The sequence below is a fragment of the Pseudorca crassidens genome, chromosome 5 (genome assembly GCF_039906515.1).
Source record: "Pseudorca crassidens isolate mPseCra1 chromosome 5, mPseCra1.hap1, whole genome shotgun sequence".
Lineage (NCBI taxonomy): Eukaryota > Metazoa > Chordata > Mammalia > Artiodactyla > Delphinidae > Pseudorca > Pseudorca crassidens.
Window position 1 is genome coordinate 91870350 of NC_090300.1, and position 17510 is coordinate 91887859.

General features: G+C 33.4%; 1 protein-coding gene across 3 annotated transcripts in view; it reads right to left on the minus strand.

The window, feature by feature from the left end:
• NECTIN3 (nectin cell adhesion molecule 3) overlaps positions 1-17510 on the minus strand; it is a 145695-nt gene that overhangs the window by 64716 nt on the left and 63469 nt on the right. For 2 of the 3 annotated variants that reach the window (XM_067738941.1, XM_067738943.1), the window contains exons 5-6: positions 13966-14117; positions 3840-6935 (exon numbers count right to left, since the gene is read on the minus strand). In XM_067738941.1, the coding sequence (XP_067595042.1) occupies positions 6355-6935; positions 13966-14117 (733 nt within the window). In that variant the 3' untranslated portion in view covers positions 3840-6354. Of the gene's footprint in view, positions 1-3839; positions 6936-13965; positions 14118-17510 lie in introns of those variants that run through there. The other variant, XM_067738942.1, reaches the window with a different exon arrangement.

Sequence of the window (17510 nt, forward strand, 5' to 3'; positions counted from 1 at the left end):
CTGAAATAGCTAATGTGAGTGGTGATTAGCATGATACTGAAAAATCAAACACCTTGAACATGAAGACTAGCTCTAAAAAAAGTAGCTGGGATGAAAACTGTTACGGTTCCCAACAATGAACTTCTTTCATTTGAATCTACTTGTTTTTGAGAGGTGGCTTAGCTTTCATACCTAAAAACAAGTGTTAAAATATACTCAACATGGACTTAAAACTTTGAAACACTGAATCAAAAAGTATAAAACCAAGATTAAAAAAAAATGAAGCACAATTATATGGTTTTCTCAAAAATGTTTTAGCAAGAAAAAAAGTTAACTTTTAAAATGAAGCACAATTATATTGTTTACCCAAATATTACTGTTTTAGTGAAAATAATTAGTATTTTAAAATGTTATTTCAGCAGATTAAAAATTTGTTTTTTGTGAATATTTTAAAATGCATATAGCAAAATTCTATGGTAGCACATATATAATTTATAAACATACATATTAGGACTATGAGTACATACTAATCTTTAATTGATAGGCACAGTCAAGAGTATTGAAGAGCACTGATCTAAAGAAGATAGATAATAACTAGAATAAAGTGTGAGGTTACAATAGAGGAGATATAAGTTGATAAAAAAGAATTATGAACAGCAAGTATTAATTCTACAGGGAAAAGTTTCATAAAACTATAATTTGAGCTGGACCTTGAATATGGACTGGTTTCCCAATATGGCAAAGGGAGGAAAGGGTATTTCAGGTAAAGGGAGCAGCATGAACATAATTATTAAGACATTAAAGCACATGGTGCGGTAAAAAAAGAGTTAATAGATCTAGAAATTATGTAGGTTCCCTGTTAGTAGATCTAGGCTTTGAGCATCAAATGGCTGCTAATATTGAAAGAAAACGAGGTAAAGACTACGCGCCTTCTGATAGAGGAACATACCACCACTGAAGTAACCTTGCCCCCCAAATTAAACCTTAATCTTATCAAGGCTCTAGATCTGTCAACTTACAGAAAATACAGAGGTGCAACTGGCACAATCCAAACTGGAAAACTGCAGGACAGATGAAGCTGTTTCTTCACCAAAAAAACTGCATGGGAAAAGTGCGGGAGTGGGGAACAGCACACAGAGAACACACAGATTAAAAGACATCTCAACCAACCAATGTATGGATCACATTTGGTTACTAGCTAAAACTGCAAAAATATATGATTAGAAATTTGAACACTCACTGGATACTTGATATTAAGGAATTATTCATTTCTGGTGTAGTAATGAATCTGTGGTTACTTTCTCTAAATGTTCCTTAACTTTTAGAGCTACATACTGATATATTTACAGGTGAACTAATGGCAGGAGGGATTATATAGACGGAAATTTAAATAAAACAAGACTGACCATGAACTGACAATAACTGAAGCAGGTACATGAATATTCATTTCATTATTCTGTCTTACTATTGCATATTTTTTAATAATAATCTGTTTTTTAAACAGGAAGGTCAAAGCCTCTAGGTCTTGTTTCCTCTAGCTTTTAGATCAAACTGTCCCTTCAAGACTTGGTTTTCCCTGAGATATTTCTCATAACTGAGACTGTGAAATCAGGTATCACATCTATGTAGAAGTATTATGCATGAAAGGAAATAAGGCCTTGAATTATTCTCAAGTTTTGAGATTTATACTTTAAAGTTATTCTGCTAAACTCACTTTCACTAGGCTTCATCCATAGTGCCCAGCCAGAACAAACCGCAGCTATTAACTAAAAGGCAAGTGAAATAAAACATCACAAAATTGAATCATATTTTACCCTTCAAAATTGAAATGAACATGATAAAATAACTATTATCAAGGCTCGAGAAAAGAAATGACCCCTAAGGGTAGGTATATATAGCAAAAGCTTTTGTAAGCAATGTTTGGTTTCAAGCTCTTGATGGAAACCTATCACTACTCATCTCAAAGTAGACATGTACTTTAAAAAAAAAGTGTAGCTTACTGGAATAGAAGAAAACAGAAATGCATAAACAGAAACAATTTTTTAAAAAAACACCAAAAAGTTGGTATACTCTGTACACTATTCCAAAGATTCTTTCATGCATGAATTTTTATTGGTATAACAAGAATGAAACCAAACTTAATCCAGTCAAATTGTACATTATTTGAAAAAAACTGCTGCTTTCTCTAAAATAGTTTAAAGTTTAGGGGGAAAAATGTATCAAATTTTAATTTATTTTATCTTAAAATATTTTAGGTTTTATAATACTGTTTGTTTATTTTATTTTTATTTTATTTTATTTTTTTGGCCGAGCCGCGCAGCGTGTGGGATCTTAGTTCCCCGATCAGGGGTGGAACCTGCACCCCCTGCAGTGGAAGCATGGAGACTTAACCAACAGACCACCAGGGAAGTCCCTGTATCATAATTTCAAATGTCAGAAATGAGGAACAGGGAGAAGGTAACTACAAACAATAAGAAACAATGTCATTCCTACTCAAAGCAGCTCACAAGCAACAAGTTAAAAACACTAAACGCCAACTTAAAAAATATTTTATGAAATGTGTTAATTCCAAACTGAAAGCCAATATATAAAAATTTGACTTACGTCAAAGTCACAGCAAACATTTAAAATTTATTTTAACTGCTAGGACTAGAGCTAGAAGATAATTCATGATTGTGGAGAATGTTACTGATGATATGTATATATGAGATAGGAATTATATGATTAATTAAAAGTAAATTTTATAATGGTTAACATGCCAACTTAGATGCTTCCTCAAACTTTATTTAACTGTATCCTTAACCTGATATAGTCTTGTTTGGAAAGAGAAATAAAATAGGTTTCTAATTCCACAAAACATCATTAATTAAAGGAAACTAGGTTACACACACACACTCTCTCTCTCTCTCCAGCAAAAATCAAAATGCGGACAAAGAAGGTAATCCAGAGCCATAGGCTTGTTACAGAAATATGCCTCTTAAGAATTTTTTTAAAAAACTTTTATTTAAAGATTTATTGAACGGCTATTGGGGCTACCACCTGATAAGTAACTTGGTTAAAAAAAAAAATCCCTGGTACACATTAAAACTAAATATATCCCAATATAACAAAAATTTGAGAAAAGAGCTTTTTATGGATGATACATTAACAAGTAAATAGGAAAAACAATCCAATCTGTAAATCATTCCCCTGTTAGAATTAAAAAATCAATATGGGTACCATTTCTTCCTTTCTTACACTTTACATTGATTACTTCCACACATTAACAACTTCTTGTTCATACTTTGTTTCAGCAGTATTTACCAAAAGCAAAATCAAACTAAAGTCAGATGTTTTTGCATCTAATATTACTACATTTCTCTCAATTTTTGCACTTATACATTGTACTTCCTATAGCCCCTTATGCGAACATTCAGCCAGGCTTACCATTATAACTTTCCTATATATGGCTATCAGAAGCAATACCTACTACTGAAAAACCCTAATGGTTTCTTTAATGTTAGACTTATCAAACAGAAACCTTTCAGGCACATGGTAAAATACTATATCTTTCAACTATAAAGTACTTCTCAGATACCACTTTTAAAGTCAACCCCTAGCCTATTAAAGTTTCAACATATTTTAATAAAAATGCAAAAAAGGGAAAAACAAAGAGTTGAATTCATCTCCACTGTATCACTGAAGTACTTTAACTACTGTGAAAGAAAACTCTAAAGTGAACACAAAAATGAAAAACCAGTTCAAATATAAAGGCAATAAACACGGCCAAAATAAAGTAAAACTATTCTTCCACCTTTTCCAAGAAGAGAGTAGGAGTTCAATACATCAATTAGCTGTGCACATTACTGATACTCAAAAAGTAATTTAAAAAATTGTTTATTAATATGACTATGTTTACAAACAAGTCTCTATGTACAGTAAACATACATAAAGCTCTAATAAACAATAGTGCAATGCTTCAGAAAGTCTTAAGCACTAGTATCATATCATATTCTTAAAATTCTGAAGTCTTTTAGTAGCTTGTCAAATGATTTAGAAAGGATGCAGAATATATCAAATACTCACTTGCAGTGTTCCATGTCACTCCCTACTGCCAAAAAAAACCCCCAAAAAAACAAACCAACAAAAACTAAACAAAAAACCCTAACCACACAATGGCCACTATTTAAAAGAAAGTTCATGATCACTAAGTAGATATTTATATTTTAAAATACAGTTCTTGGAATACATTGCTAATTTCCTTCGGATTAGAGTCAAGTTGTGATTTGTACAATATTCTAAATGGGATTACTCTTCTCAGATTCATATGACACTTCAAACCACTAAAGAGGATGTTTTGCTCAAAAAAGCCACAAATTTACATCTTCCATGGAAAAAAGTTTTAGACTCATCTTTCTTATGGCCATATCATTGCTAACATTTAAATAAAAAAATAAAGTCACTTTGATCATAAGGTATTATCAAGAAAGTTTTTCTTCCAACGATTGGGACCAAAGAGTCTTAATATTGGTCAGTGGTTAGCCATATTTAAACCAAATATTTTTAACAAGACATCAATGAACTTAACTGTATCCTTAACCAACACTTTACTGTTATACTAAGTGTTTGAGGGAGAGAAATAAAATAGATTTCAAACTTCCACAAAATACTGCTATGTTAAAATAAAGGAAACTAGGTTATAATCACTGAGAATAAAGCCTTCACTACTTGCAAAATTCTATGAACATGTTAGAACTTTGCCTTATAAAAACATTTTTTTAGATTTGATGAGGATTGGGAAGGGAGCAGTTGGGAAGGTGAAAAAAAAGTACCTACTTTGCCGTTTTATTAACAAAATAAGTTATTTAATTTATGATTCTCCTGCTAACTTCTATTTCAACTCCCTGGAAAAACTCCTAAGGCAATTCTACACAGTCCTTTTTTCAAATGAATCATCAACAGATAAAACATATTCTTTGGTCTTCAAAATAGTTGTCATCATTATAATTGTATAGGACTCCACTGTAGAAGCAATTTAATTACCTAACAAAGAAGATCCACATTTGAAGATTTAGGTAAGATTTCTTTTTCAAAAGATACATGATTTTGGAAAGGATATACTTAATTATGTAAAAAACAAAAAACAAAACAAAAAGACCTCATGATGTTTCCAGTTTTAATTGGAAAAACAAAAATCTTGAAACACATACATACATTTAGGAGGAAAAGGGGGATGGTTTGTCAATATCGATCAGCAAGTGCTAGTGATTGGTTCTATAATTCAGATTTTTTCTTGTTAAATCTCAAATTTCCAAGTTTATTCTACTTTTTTCCTATATATTTATCCATTTGAACAACATCAATAATAAATGACTAAAACAAGATGGTCTACAAAATTCTCTGCACAGATTCTTGGCTGAAATGTTTGTCTCATTTCTAAAAATGGTACTCCAATGCTTGTTTTACCCATGGTTTTCCATATACTGAAATGCTCTCTCTGTACTCTATTAAACTATGTACCATCTTTTCATTATTATTATTATATTTAGGACATAAATCATTAAAACAAAACTACCACTTCATGTACCAAAACCTATGTTCACATGACAATATAAGCACTGCCCTCCAGAGATGAAAAGATTGTAGTAATTATCATGTTTAAAAGGCATGTTTTTATTACTCTTGTATGTATTCTGGACAAAAATATTGATCAGCTAATTATGCTCTTCCACACATCATGTTCACTGAGTGTACTACCACAGTTTTTAGTGCAACAAAATACCTTTGAAAAGCCACTCTACAGTAATTATGGCAAGGCTCATTAAAATGCAGAGGTAAAGATTCCATTTGTATAGAAACATAGAAAATAATGTCTGAAAAGAATTTTTCATCAGGCTGAATTTTTTTGTATACTAAAAATATATATAAACATTTCTTGAATTAGTTTTATAGTCAATTTTGATGTAGTATCATTTAGTGGTGATAAATTTTGAGAGGTATATGTTTAACAAACATTTTACTTGAGATAATAGTCTTAGGTAAACATTTAATACACAATGCCAAGGTAGTTTCCTTTTTTTTTTTTAACTTTTGTACCAAAAAAGTCATTCATTTAATGTTGACATTTCTTCTTACCTGTGTGCCTCAGACCAGTAAAGTACTCTGCATTAAAATTTAAATCTTGAGACAGTAGTACAGCATTGAAAAAAAAACTGTAAAGCAGCTCAGATACACTGAACCCAGATTTTACATTTCTGTTTGTCAAATTAGAATATAAAAAGCTTGAAAATCAAGTTGAAAAGCTTATTATTCCTCGAAAAAAAGTATGAACAATCTGAAAATGATCAACTAGTATGAATGAAACATTGTACATAGTTAAGTCACATTTAGTGGCTGCTAAACATACCACTCCCTCCTGGAAATTACGGAACCATCTACATGTGAAACTAAGTCATCTTCATTTTCATCATACTGTTCATCGCTGACGAACTTCATTCCCATTTTTAGATCTTCATAATAATCCATTGGTCTTTCAAACCTACTGAGATTTTCTACATTGTTCCACTGCGTTTTTTCATGCTCTTCTAAATAGTCTTTCCGTATTAGATTGTTCACTGGATTTTTGTTTTCTTTTTTTACACTGTCTGGGTAAGAATCAAGCTCATCTTGTTGAAGAACATCTATCTGTGATTCTTTTTGCATATCTGATGGTGGAATGTAGTTCTTGGCAAAGTAGTCTCCACGGAACGTCCGTCTTCTCCTATAGCAGAATATTCCAGCCAAAACACTTACAAGTACTACGAAGAGAGCCCCACCCACTACACTAGCAATGATTGTGCCAATTGTGTCATCCTTAATTGTTGCCAAAGTTGACAATGGGAAGGGCAATTTTTTTGGTTCTGTTGCCAGATCCTCGAAGTCAGCAGTTGAGGGATGCCACTGAATGGTGGGCTGAAGGGTGGTAGTAGTAGGAGGATCTAATGGAAACGGTAAAGATAGACAAGACACAGAAAGGCAAAGAATGTCAATGCAGGCTGATTCAGCAGCAAGTTGAAAAGACAGCACAGTTAATGAAAATATATTCATAGTAACAATAGTTTTTCATTCTTAATTTAAGATTAGAAAGTAGTGATACTTCTACATGTAAAAAAAAATAAATCTGACACTTAGTCAGTTACCAATTATGTAAAGGGAATGAAAAATTATGTATGGCATAAATCCTAAATTATTCTATTCCAAGTTTAAGTGTGACACTGTATTCTAAGAAATACTTTTTCTTTTAAATTAAGACTATTATTTAAGTGTCCTATATACAGCTGGCTTAAGAATTATCATTACTAAAAAATTAAATCGAATCATTCAAATGTACATTTTCTTAGCCAGTAGCACAAGGAAATAACAGAATAATAAAAGAATGAAAAAATTAAAATGTTTTCTTGAAATCCATCTTTACCTAATATAGTTTATTTTTGTAAGAGCTGAACTTATCTTTAAAAGAATGAAAAACTATAGATTCTTGTTAAGTGGCCATAGTATAAGCTGTTGACTTAATAATTCTCTCAAAAATATTTTCCTTAAATAAAGAAAACTCTTTAATTTTTAGAAAGGACATATGTAGTATATACCATTATTTAGTGATTTAAAAAATAAAAAGCACATATTTATGTTAGCCAGATGGGCTATTAACAAATGAGACCAATAGACAAAGTAAAAACATGTTATAAACTATATAGTATTATAAAAATGTCATCATCATGTCTATACTCCATGGGTAAGATATGAACATTAAGGAAACTGAGAAATTTCAACCATGTCTGCAAAATTCAATGTCACATTGCTTTAGGATGGAGTCTCAGAAAGAGCAGCTAATATTTTAGAGAGAACATTCTAATGATACTTAAATATTAGATGCAAATGATCCTGTGTATTGCCATTAGATTACAGAGTAAATAGCCATTAATATTAAAAAGCAGCTAAACATAAATAGTAAAAATTAAAGATTGGTTAATTATCAATTAAGTGGTATTTGTAGGTCATGTTACACAAAATTCTAGAGTTTGAAGAAAGGATGACTTCAAAAATCTTGAATTTCTTCATTGATAAAAAATAAATGACCCAAATGGTAATCTCTTATAATTAATTTTTAAATGAGTGGTACTGACAGAGCTTTTAAAAAGTGATTGTTAGAAAAATACTAAATCTACATGGGGTAAGTTATTCTAAAATTACAAGCTAAAGAAAAATACTTACTGAAACAGGTTTCATCACGGAATGCCATATGTATAGAATGTAGTAAAACTTTAGCAAGTACAGTGTAAAATGTAACAAGTACATTATAAGTAATTTCCTATGAGTTTAAACCAATATAACAGGCAATCCAGTCAAGTACCTTGAAGTGAATTAGTTATCATATTATATGTAAGTAAATGAATCAAAGAAGAGTTTTAATTTGTGAGAACAAATTCACTAGTTGTACAAATTCAATCTTAAAAAAAAATTGTGAAATTGCAGGATCATTTCTATTATAAAAGTAGTAAAGCCTCATATAATCCAACCTCACAGAACCAGGATATTAAAGAAACAGACTAAAAATTAATCATTTATAAGACAACTCATGTATTTTCTGAGGAGGAGGACTAATGGAAGTTTTACATATTAAATGTCATCTTCACAATGATTCCCAAAGGAAAAAGTATTATAATAAATGGGCATCAGCATGTTTAAACAAAAGCACAAATCACCTAATTAATGATTTAAAATTAACACATTTTTGTGCACATAAAATTTTTAAAGTTTTTGATAGCTCTTGATGAAATGGTATTTTTCTCAGAATAGTACATGTACATCAGCTCTCACCAAATATGATACATAACTGTAAATTTTAACGAAGTATTCTTAAAAAGAAAAAAATCACTGACATTTATTTCTACTTGTAATGTTCTTTATGTGAACACAAATGGACATCTACTGTGTATTTAACTGAGATTTAACAAAATACAACTTTCAGAAAATCTAACAACAAAAAAAGAGTAACCAAAAAAAATCTATTTAAAAATCTTATTTTGTCAGCAGTTCTAGAAATTTTCAAACCTACCAGCCCCTCCTCAACTAGTGTAAAAAAAACAGCATAGGGCTTCCCTGGTGGCGCAGTGGTTAAGAATCCGCCTGCCAATGCAGGGGACACGGGTTTAAGCCCTGCTCCGGGAAGACCCCACATGCCGGGGAGCAACTAAGCCCGCGCGCCACAACTACAGAGCCTGCGCTTTAGAGCCCGCGAGCCACCACTACTGAGCCTGCATGCTGCAACTACTGAAGCCCACGCACCTAGAGCCCGTGCTCCGCAATAGGAGATGCCACTGCAGTGAGAATCCCGCGCACCGCAACGAAGAGTAGCCCCCACTCGCCACAACTAGAGAAAGCCCGAGCACAGCAATGAAGGCCCAACACAGCCAAAAATAAAATAAATTAATTAAAAAAAATAGCATAGCCTCACTATTAATAAGAGGGACTATTGCTAAACGTTATATTTTGTATCTTAAGCAATGGACATATCATGATTCACATGAGACATTTATTCATGCTTTCCAATTCTTGCTCTGCTCCAAGATAATTACAGTGAGAGTCATTCTTTGTGTAAGGAGGCAGGAGGACAATTTTGTAATCACTAACAGCTACTTATTTATCATGATTTACAAATCGTTCCCATAAATAAATAAGCATTCCTTATTTATTCAGTTGTTATTTTTTTATATTCTTTGCTAAATGTGATAAATATATAACAAATGTAATAAACTAGTAGATTCTGAGTTCTCCACACACAACTTCTTAAGTTTCTTTTTCAAATTAACGAGTTCTGCCAAATAGAAAAACGAACAGTCCAGTAAAAACTCTGTAGCTATGAAGTATATTTTAGCCTAATAATTACTGTGTTAAAAAATGAATGAATTGGTTCCCTTTTCTTTTAGACTATATAAATTGTTTAAATAAACAAAATCTATAAATGTTAAAGTTTTTTGTTTTTTTTTTTTTTTCCCGGTACACGGGCCTCTCACTGTTGTGGCCTCTCCCATTGCGGAGCACAGGCTCCGGACGCACAGGCTCCGCGGCCATGGCTCACGGGCCCAGCTGCTCCGCGGCATGTGGGATCCTCCCGGACCGGGGCATGAACCCATATCCCCTGCATCGGCAGGCGGACTCTCAACCACTGCACCACCAGGGAAGCCCTATAAATGTTAAAGTTGAAGGATTGCTAAATTAAGTGCGTCTCATTATGTCTGGATTGAAATTCATTCAAATTATATGATTTGAAATTCAAGATTTGCATAGGAATATACTTTGATTTTTAGGCATGATGTAAGAGGTATCAGGGAAAAAACACACACACACCAAAAGCAACTAGAAAAACACAATTTCAAGCAGTCGGTTAGTCCTGGACAAAGAGCCACTGTACCACCATGAGTAATAACTGAAGTTGAATATTGCAATCTTGAATACTGTACCTCTTGCACAATAACTTATGCCAATGTGGGAAAACGTATAACAAAATTTCAAATAACTCAGAGTTGCTAATTCTATTCTGTTGTGGGTAGAACTTTTTAGCCTCCAGTCATAGCATACCTTCCTTTTACAAATATTTTAAAATATCATTTATGAAATTTTAAAATATAAATTTTATTATTGAGATTAAAATGTTTTCCTAGAGGAAAATGGGTACATATAACTCACAATGAAAAAGATTAACTTTCTGATCATTTACTGTATAAGTTATGGCCTGTTATTGTGATAAAAGCCTACTAGTAGGCTTTAATAGTCTGTTGGGGAAAGCAATTTATATCTAGGATACATTATATACACTAAGAAGCTCGTAGAGGACCTAACTAAACTCAGTACAGTATACTGTATTAAAGACTGGACAGAAAATTAAGTCTAATTCTTGATGATTACTTAAAGAACACCATCTCATATAATGCTATCTTTTTCTGAAGCACTCAGTGGTAATTAACTGTGATTTTTCATATTTACTCAAAGTTTTGTTTCGACTCTTATAAGACTTAGTAGAGGTTGATTTTAAAATGTGTAAAGTTTATCATCAGCGGTATATTAGTACCTCTGTCAAAAAAAAAATTTCACATAAATGCAGACTGGATTTTTTATTCTTTCCTGATTATTTTCTTCTCAAATGTATTCATGCATGCGACAAAAGTTTACTGAACACTTACTATGTGCTAAAGATTGCTGCAGAGGGTGAGAATACAGTATTGATTAAAGCACACAAAACTCCTGCCCTCTTAGGACATATTTTCTAGTGGGGGTAAAAACAGGCAAGCATACAAATAAAATATGTAGTATGTCACATGGTAATATGTACTGCAGAGAAAAAATAAGGCAGAGAAGAATGACAGACAGTAGTAAATGGGTGAGAAGAGAGAGGTTTCAATTTTTTTTTTTTTGCGGTACGTGGGCCTCTCACTGCTGTGGCCTCTCCCGTTGCGGAGCACAGGCTCCGGACGCACAGGCTCAGCGGCCATGGCTCACGGGCCCAGCCGCTCCGCGGCATGTGGGATCTTCCCAGACCAGGGCATGAACCCGTGTCCCCTGCATCGGCAGGCGGACTCTCAACCACTGCGCCACCAGGGAAGCCTGAGGTTTCAATTTTAAATATGGCTGTGAAGGTGATATTTGAACAAATACCTCTTTCCTAGGAAAGAGGTATGAGGATATCTGAAGAACATTCTAGGCAGTGGAAACAGAAAGTGCAATGACTCTGAGGTAGGAATGTGCCTGTTCTGTTCAGAGAACAGCAAAGTGGCCAGGGTGGCTGAAGCCAGGTGTACAAGGTATATAATAAGAGGTGAGCTCAGGGAGATAATCTAGGGCCATAACGTGTACAGAGCTTATAAATCACTGTAAAGATTTGGTTTTCATTGTGGGCAAAATGGGAAGTCCATGGAAGGTTTGGAGGAGAGGACCAACATGATCCAACATGCCCTTTAAAAGGATTATTCTGCCTGCTCATTTGATGACAGATTGAAAAGTAGGAAAATTAAATGGCTGTTCTATAGTGAAGTAAGGGTTGCCTGATTGTTTGTGCCAGAATACTGGCAACAAAAGTGGAGAATTGGTAAGGTTCTGTATATAACATAATGAGAGAGCTCACATCAATTTGTTGATGGATGGGGTGGGGTATGAGGGGAAAATTAAAATCAGGAGTAAGTATCAAGGATTTCATGCCCTGAGCAAATGTAAGGATGGAGCTACCAATAACAGAAAAGGCAAACAAAGACTGCTGGAGAAAGAGATTCGGTGGCAAGAGGCAGAAGAAAGATGAGGAACTCAGTTCTGAATGCATATTATACTTCTACATAGGAGGTTAATGATCACTAAGACGCAGTGGGACGCACAAGTCACGAGTACTGGGAAATGGACCCAGAATACCAAAGATATAAATTTAACATATCACCAATAGATAAGACGCCAAAATTGAGGCTTGATATTTAAATGATTACATAATTAGAACACATTGAGCCTAGGATTTACAAGTAATATCCCACACCAAATTTTGTACAACAGAAATAAAAAGTAATCGGTCCTTAGGTAACCACATTTTAAATATGGATTTCCTGTGGCTTTAAGATTCCTTTTTTTTTTTTAAATAAAAAAACCTCTAAGGGAAGAAAGAGAGACTAATATACTAATAGATTTACACCAAAGCACTGCTGTTGGCAGAAAGGACTAGCTAGAGATGTACAAAGCTCTAATCTTCTTGTGAGATACATGCCAAAAAAAATTGTGTATCATGTGCCAGGCACTAAGTGCTGAGTATACAGTAATAAAAAAAAAAAACAAACACACAAATTGTTTAAATATGAGGATAGATAATAGGTAAATAAATAATCATACAACTACAAACTGTGGTAAATATCATGAGAAAATAATATGGGAAACTGTTCTTAGATTAAGTGATCACAGAAGGACTAAGAATGTAACATTAATGCAAGCTTAAAATTTCTCTAAAATCATGAAAAAGAATCTGAAAAAGAATATATATCTATACATATATAAAACTGAATCACTTTGTTGTACACATGGAACATTATAAATCAACTACACTTCGATTTAAGAAAATTTAGTTTTAGACTGAACACAGAAAAAAATCTTAACTACCTATTATCTAATTACCATACAAACCTCCATTTCTCAAGATTCTCTTCCTTTTTCCTCTAACTTTCCATTTGTTAGACACAAAGATTGCTACATTCTTATAGTCAGGAGGGAGACGTTTAAAATATTTATATAATTTTTATAAATAAGCATTCCATTGATAATTTATTATTTATAGCTACACCCAGGAAAAATATATTTTTGGCTCCAACTATGTTTTGTAAATACCCAAATATATACTCAGTCAAATTGATAAAAACATTCACAGTGAAACAAATGGAATGCATAAATTCTAAGTTCTTAGTGGCTTATGGACTGACCATAAAGCACATCTTAAATTTTATTTCATTGGAACATTTTCAGTAGCGTTCCTACTTCACCTCTCAGTAACTCTACATGGTATAGCCTCATATTGAGTGACAATGATATTTAATAAGAGGTTCATCAAAATTGATATCCCATTTTATTTATTAGACACATGTGCAGAGTAGCTTACCAAAAACAAACAAAAAAATCCAACACTTATTCTTGGTGTAAATACGAAAGAACCTAGAAGGGTACACACTACCAATAAAAAGAATATCTAATACTATTTAACTGAAAAATTAGCTATATGCATAAGGTCTTAAAATGTATATGAACTTATTGCAGAGACGTTTTGACATTTTTTAAGTAATGGAATGCCACTTTACCTATGTATTTCAGGTAGATTATTTGGAAAACCTCACACTGAGGAATATGTATCTTCACAAGTATAAATTACTGCCTAGATCATAGTGTTATTCCTATGATTGTTGTTACAGAAATAATTTAAGTAACTCATTTTGTGAGTAAACAGTAACTTACCTGAAATATAGATGACCTTTTGATCACTTCTTTGACCAAGGGAATTGGTCACTTTACAGACATAAACACCAGAATAATTGAAAGTCAGTGGATGGACAAAATGAAGAGTATTGTCTGAAGCCAATAAACCATCAGGCCACTGTCCATCCAACCTATATTTTAAAAGGCACAAAATTACTTTAAATATCTTCAGATTCTATTCATTGACAGCTATTTAAATAAGATATTATACTTCCTAGTTGTCAGTGAAAGAATCAGTATCCTTTAGGTAAAAGTCACTATGAAATAAAAGCATATGTTATGAATTTTCATTTTAATAGAGATGAATTAATTGATAAAGTCCATTAAGAATACCCATTCTTTCAAAATATCAATTCATATCAATTAATATAAGTGAAGCTAGGCTAACATTAGAGGGAATAGGAGGGAAGGAGAGAAAAAAATATGTGATTTTTAAAGAATTACATTTGGAAAACTGGAAAATTAGAAATATACATTATTTGAAGACATACCCATAGTATCCAAAGAATTAAAATAATTCTCAGTGAATTATGAATCTATACATGATACATCTACAACTTGCTTAATGAAAAGTCATCATTTTAGTACATGATAATGTTTTAGCACCTTCTGTAACATATTTAAAGAGCAACATTTAATACGGAACAAATAAATCTATACTGTGCCCTATCCAAAGATGGTTAATTTCTAAAGCACCAACAAGGGTCTTCTTATACAATAATTTCACTCATAAGGTGAACAACAAAATCTGTGACAACAAAAACCAATGCACCTTTGGTATCAATAATAACTCTTTTTAAATGGTTTCTCTACTAATTGGGTTAAAAGGTCCTATCTGGTGTACACATTATTATAAACCATAATAGGAATAAAATCCCACTACAAGAACTCTAAAACCATTCATTGCAATGGAACTAAGTATACTGTTATACCTCATTTTTCCAACCTTAGGGTATACCCCATGGGGGGGAAAAAACCAATAGGTCTTTATTTTGAAAGTGTTTTTACAGCCCATAAATTATTTTTTAAGATAAGAGGATAAAAAGTGAAGTAAACCCAGGCACTCAACTACTACTACAGTTTGAGCTAAGCAGATTTTCAAAAAGTGCATTCACTCGTTCACTCAGCCATCCATTATTTAATTACTAAGAACTTACTATTTACCATACTCTGCTCTGCTGGTGTTGCTGAAATGCACAGGTAAATAAGATTAGGTCCTTGCTTTCAATGATCTAAGCACATTAGTAGGAGACCAACAACTAATTACAAAGGTAATAAGAACACAGAACAATGAAAAGGTAGAAAGAAGCAAATCAACACTGGAGAACAGATAGAAGGATTTTGGTCTGTGATCTCAAGTGCATAAAAGAACAATCAGTAAAATCTTTTACAGTTGCTATGACGTTAATTTGCATTGAAGGATAAAGGTAATATTCTTACATGGTTTAAAGAACAAAAACAAAAACCCCATATCTTCTTCTTAAGAGGACTTTGGAAAGAACATTTTCACAAGCATCAGCTTTCAAAAGGTAAACCCTTTTTCTAGGAGTATAAGAATGAATATGAAGTCTATGTATCTTATCAGTTAGCTCTGTACTTTGGGCCCAAAATTCTAACCCCTTTAATTCTGAGAAATGTAAAAATGGCTTATAATCCTTTAAAGTTGTTTATTCAAATAAGCTAGAAAAATCTAAATATCATATTAAACTCACAACAAATGACAAGCTAAGCACCTTCCATGCTCCTGTACCTATGTTACATGATTTATATTCACTGTCTCTACCCTCACAAAAACTCTGTGGGGTACCATTATCAATGAGGAAACAAAGGATTAGAAAGGTTAAATAACTTATTTAAAAAAGACATCTCCGGGCTTCCCTGATGGCGCAGTGGTTGAGAGTCCGCCTGCCGATGCAGCGGATACGGGTTCGTGCCCCGGTCCGGGAAGATCCCACAGGCCGCGGAGCGGCTGGGCCCGTGAGCCATGGCCGCTGAGCCTGCGCGTCCGGAGCCTGTGCTCCGCAATGGGAGAGGCCACAACAGTGAGAGGCCCGCGTACCGCAAAAAAAAAAAAAGACATCTCCCAGTACAGACACCAGGATAAGAACTCAGAATTGTATGACTTTTAGAAATACCCTATCACACATCTTAACCAATGCCTTCTTCCCACATTGAAGAAAATGTAAATGGAAGGCCTTCTCTACTTTTAAAACTTTATCTTTGCTAAAAGACAATAGATTGACCAAATATACTCTTTCCTTGCACCCACAAAATACCACCTAAAGTAAGATTAAAGGAATGAAAAAACTATTAAAAACCAACGCGGAGAAAGAGAACAGGAGGTAGAATTCATCAGATGTTTCAATAAACTTTTAGAAGACAGAAAACAGATGGGGAAAACAATATATGCTTTAGGCCAATGTTTCCCAATCAGGAGTAATTCTGTCTCCAGGGGACATACCTGGTATGTCTTGAGACAGTTTTGGTTGTCACAACTTGGGGTGGGGGGAGTATGTGCCGCTGGCTGTAGAGAATAGAGGCCAGGGATGCCACTAAACATCCCATAATTCACAAGACTGCCTCCAACAACAAAGATTTATCCAGCCCAAAATGTCAACAGTGCCAAGACTGAAAATCTCTGCTTTTGGCTGAAGAAGTGCTTGCAGGAGGCATATGAATGAGGAAGCAGCTAGTGTGGTCCACTGAACCCAAGATCTGGAGTTTGACTCACTACTGCAGAAGGCCAGAGTGAGGCAGAGGGCTAAAAATAAGATCAGTTGAAAGTTGAAAAAACAAAAAAACAGACTCCTCTCAACTCTGTACAGATACCAGGCATTTATGTTTTAGGCAAAATAATGAAGGTTAATTCAATAAATAAACTGAATGGCCATGAAAAAAAGAATTCTACTCTTCAGTAACTGATATCTGAAGCTCCCCCAGTGAAATAAACTCCTCTCTAGTTGATCACTCGAAGTGGAATCTACCCAGTAGATTTAAGTAACTTTTAAAATAAAATGCTGAAGAGTTTCCACTCAGCATTTTATTTTAATGCATCACTGTGAAATGACTGGACAACTGAGAAAATTAAGAAATATCTACAAAATGAAAGACCAAAAAAACAAAAAAAAGAACCTGGAGGAAAAAAGAAACAATATGTAAGAAGCAGAAAAAACTCTTCAGAGGAAATAATTCTAGTATCTCTAGGAAGAAACCAGAAGATACTACATCCATAAAATACGAAAAGGATGCTATGAAAATGAACAGAGAATAAGAAAACACTCTTAGAAACTGAAAATATGTCAAAAGAAAATTTTCAATCAGTGGAGCAGAGGGATCGAGGAAATCTTGGGAGAATAACAAAAACTGAAAACTAATAAGAAAGAATGTTTAGTATACAATAAATAGGAATTCCAGTACAAGCAAACAAACAAAAAAAAAGCAGGGTTAATGACCAAGGGAAAAAAAAAAAAGAAGAAAAGAAAAAGAAAGGAGAGAAGAGAAGAGAATCCACAGTTGACAGATAC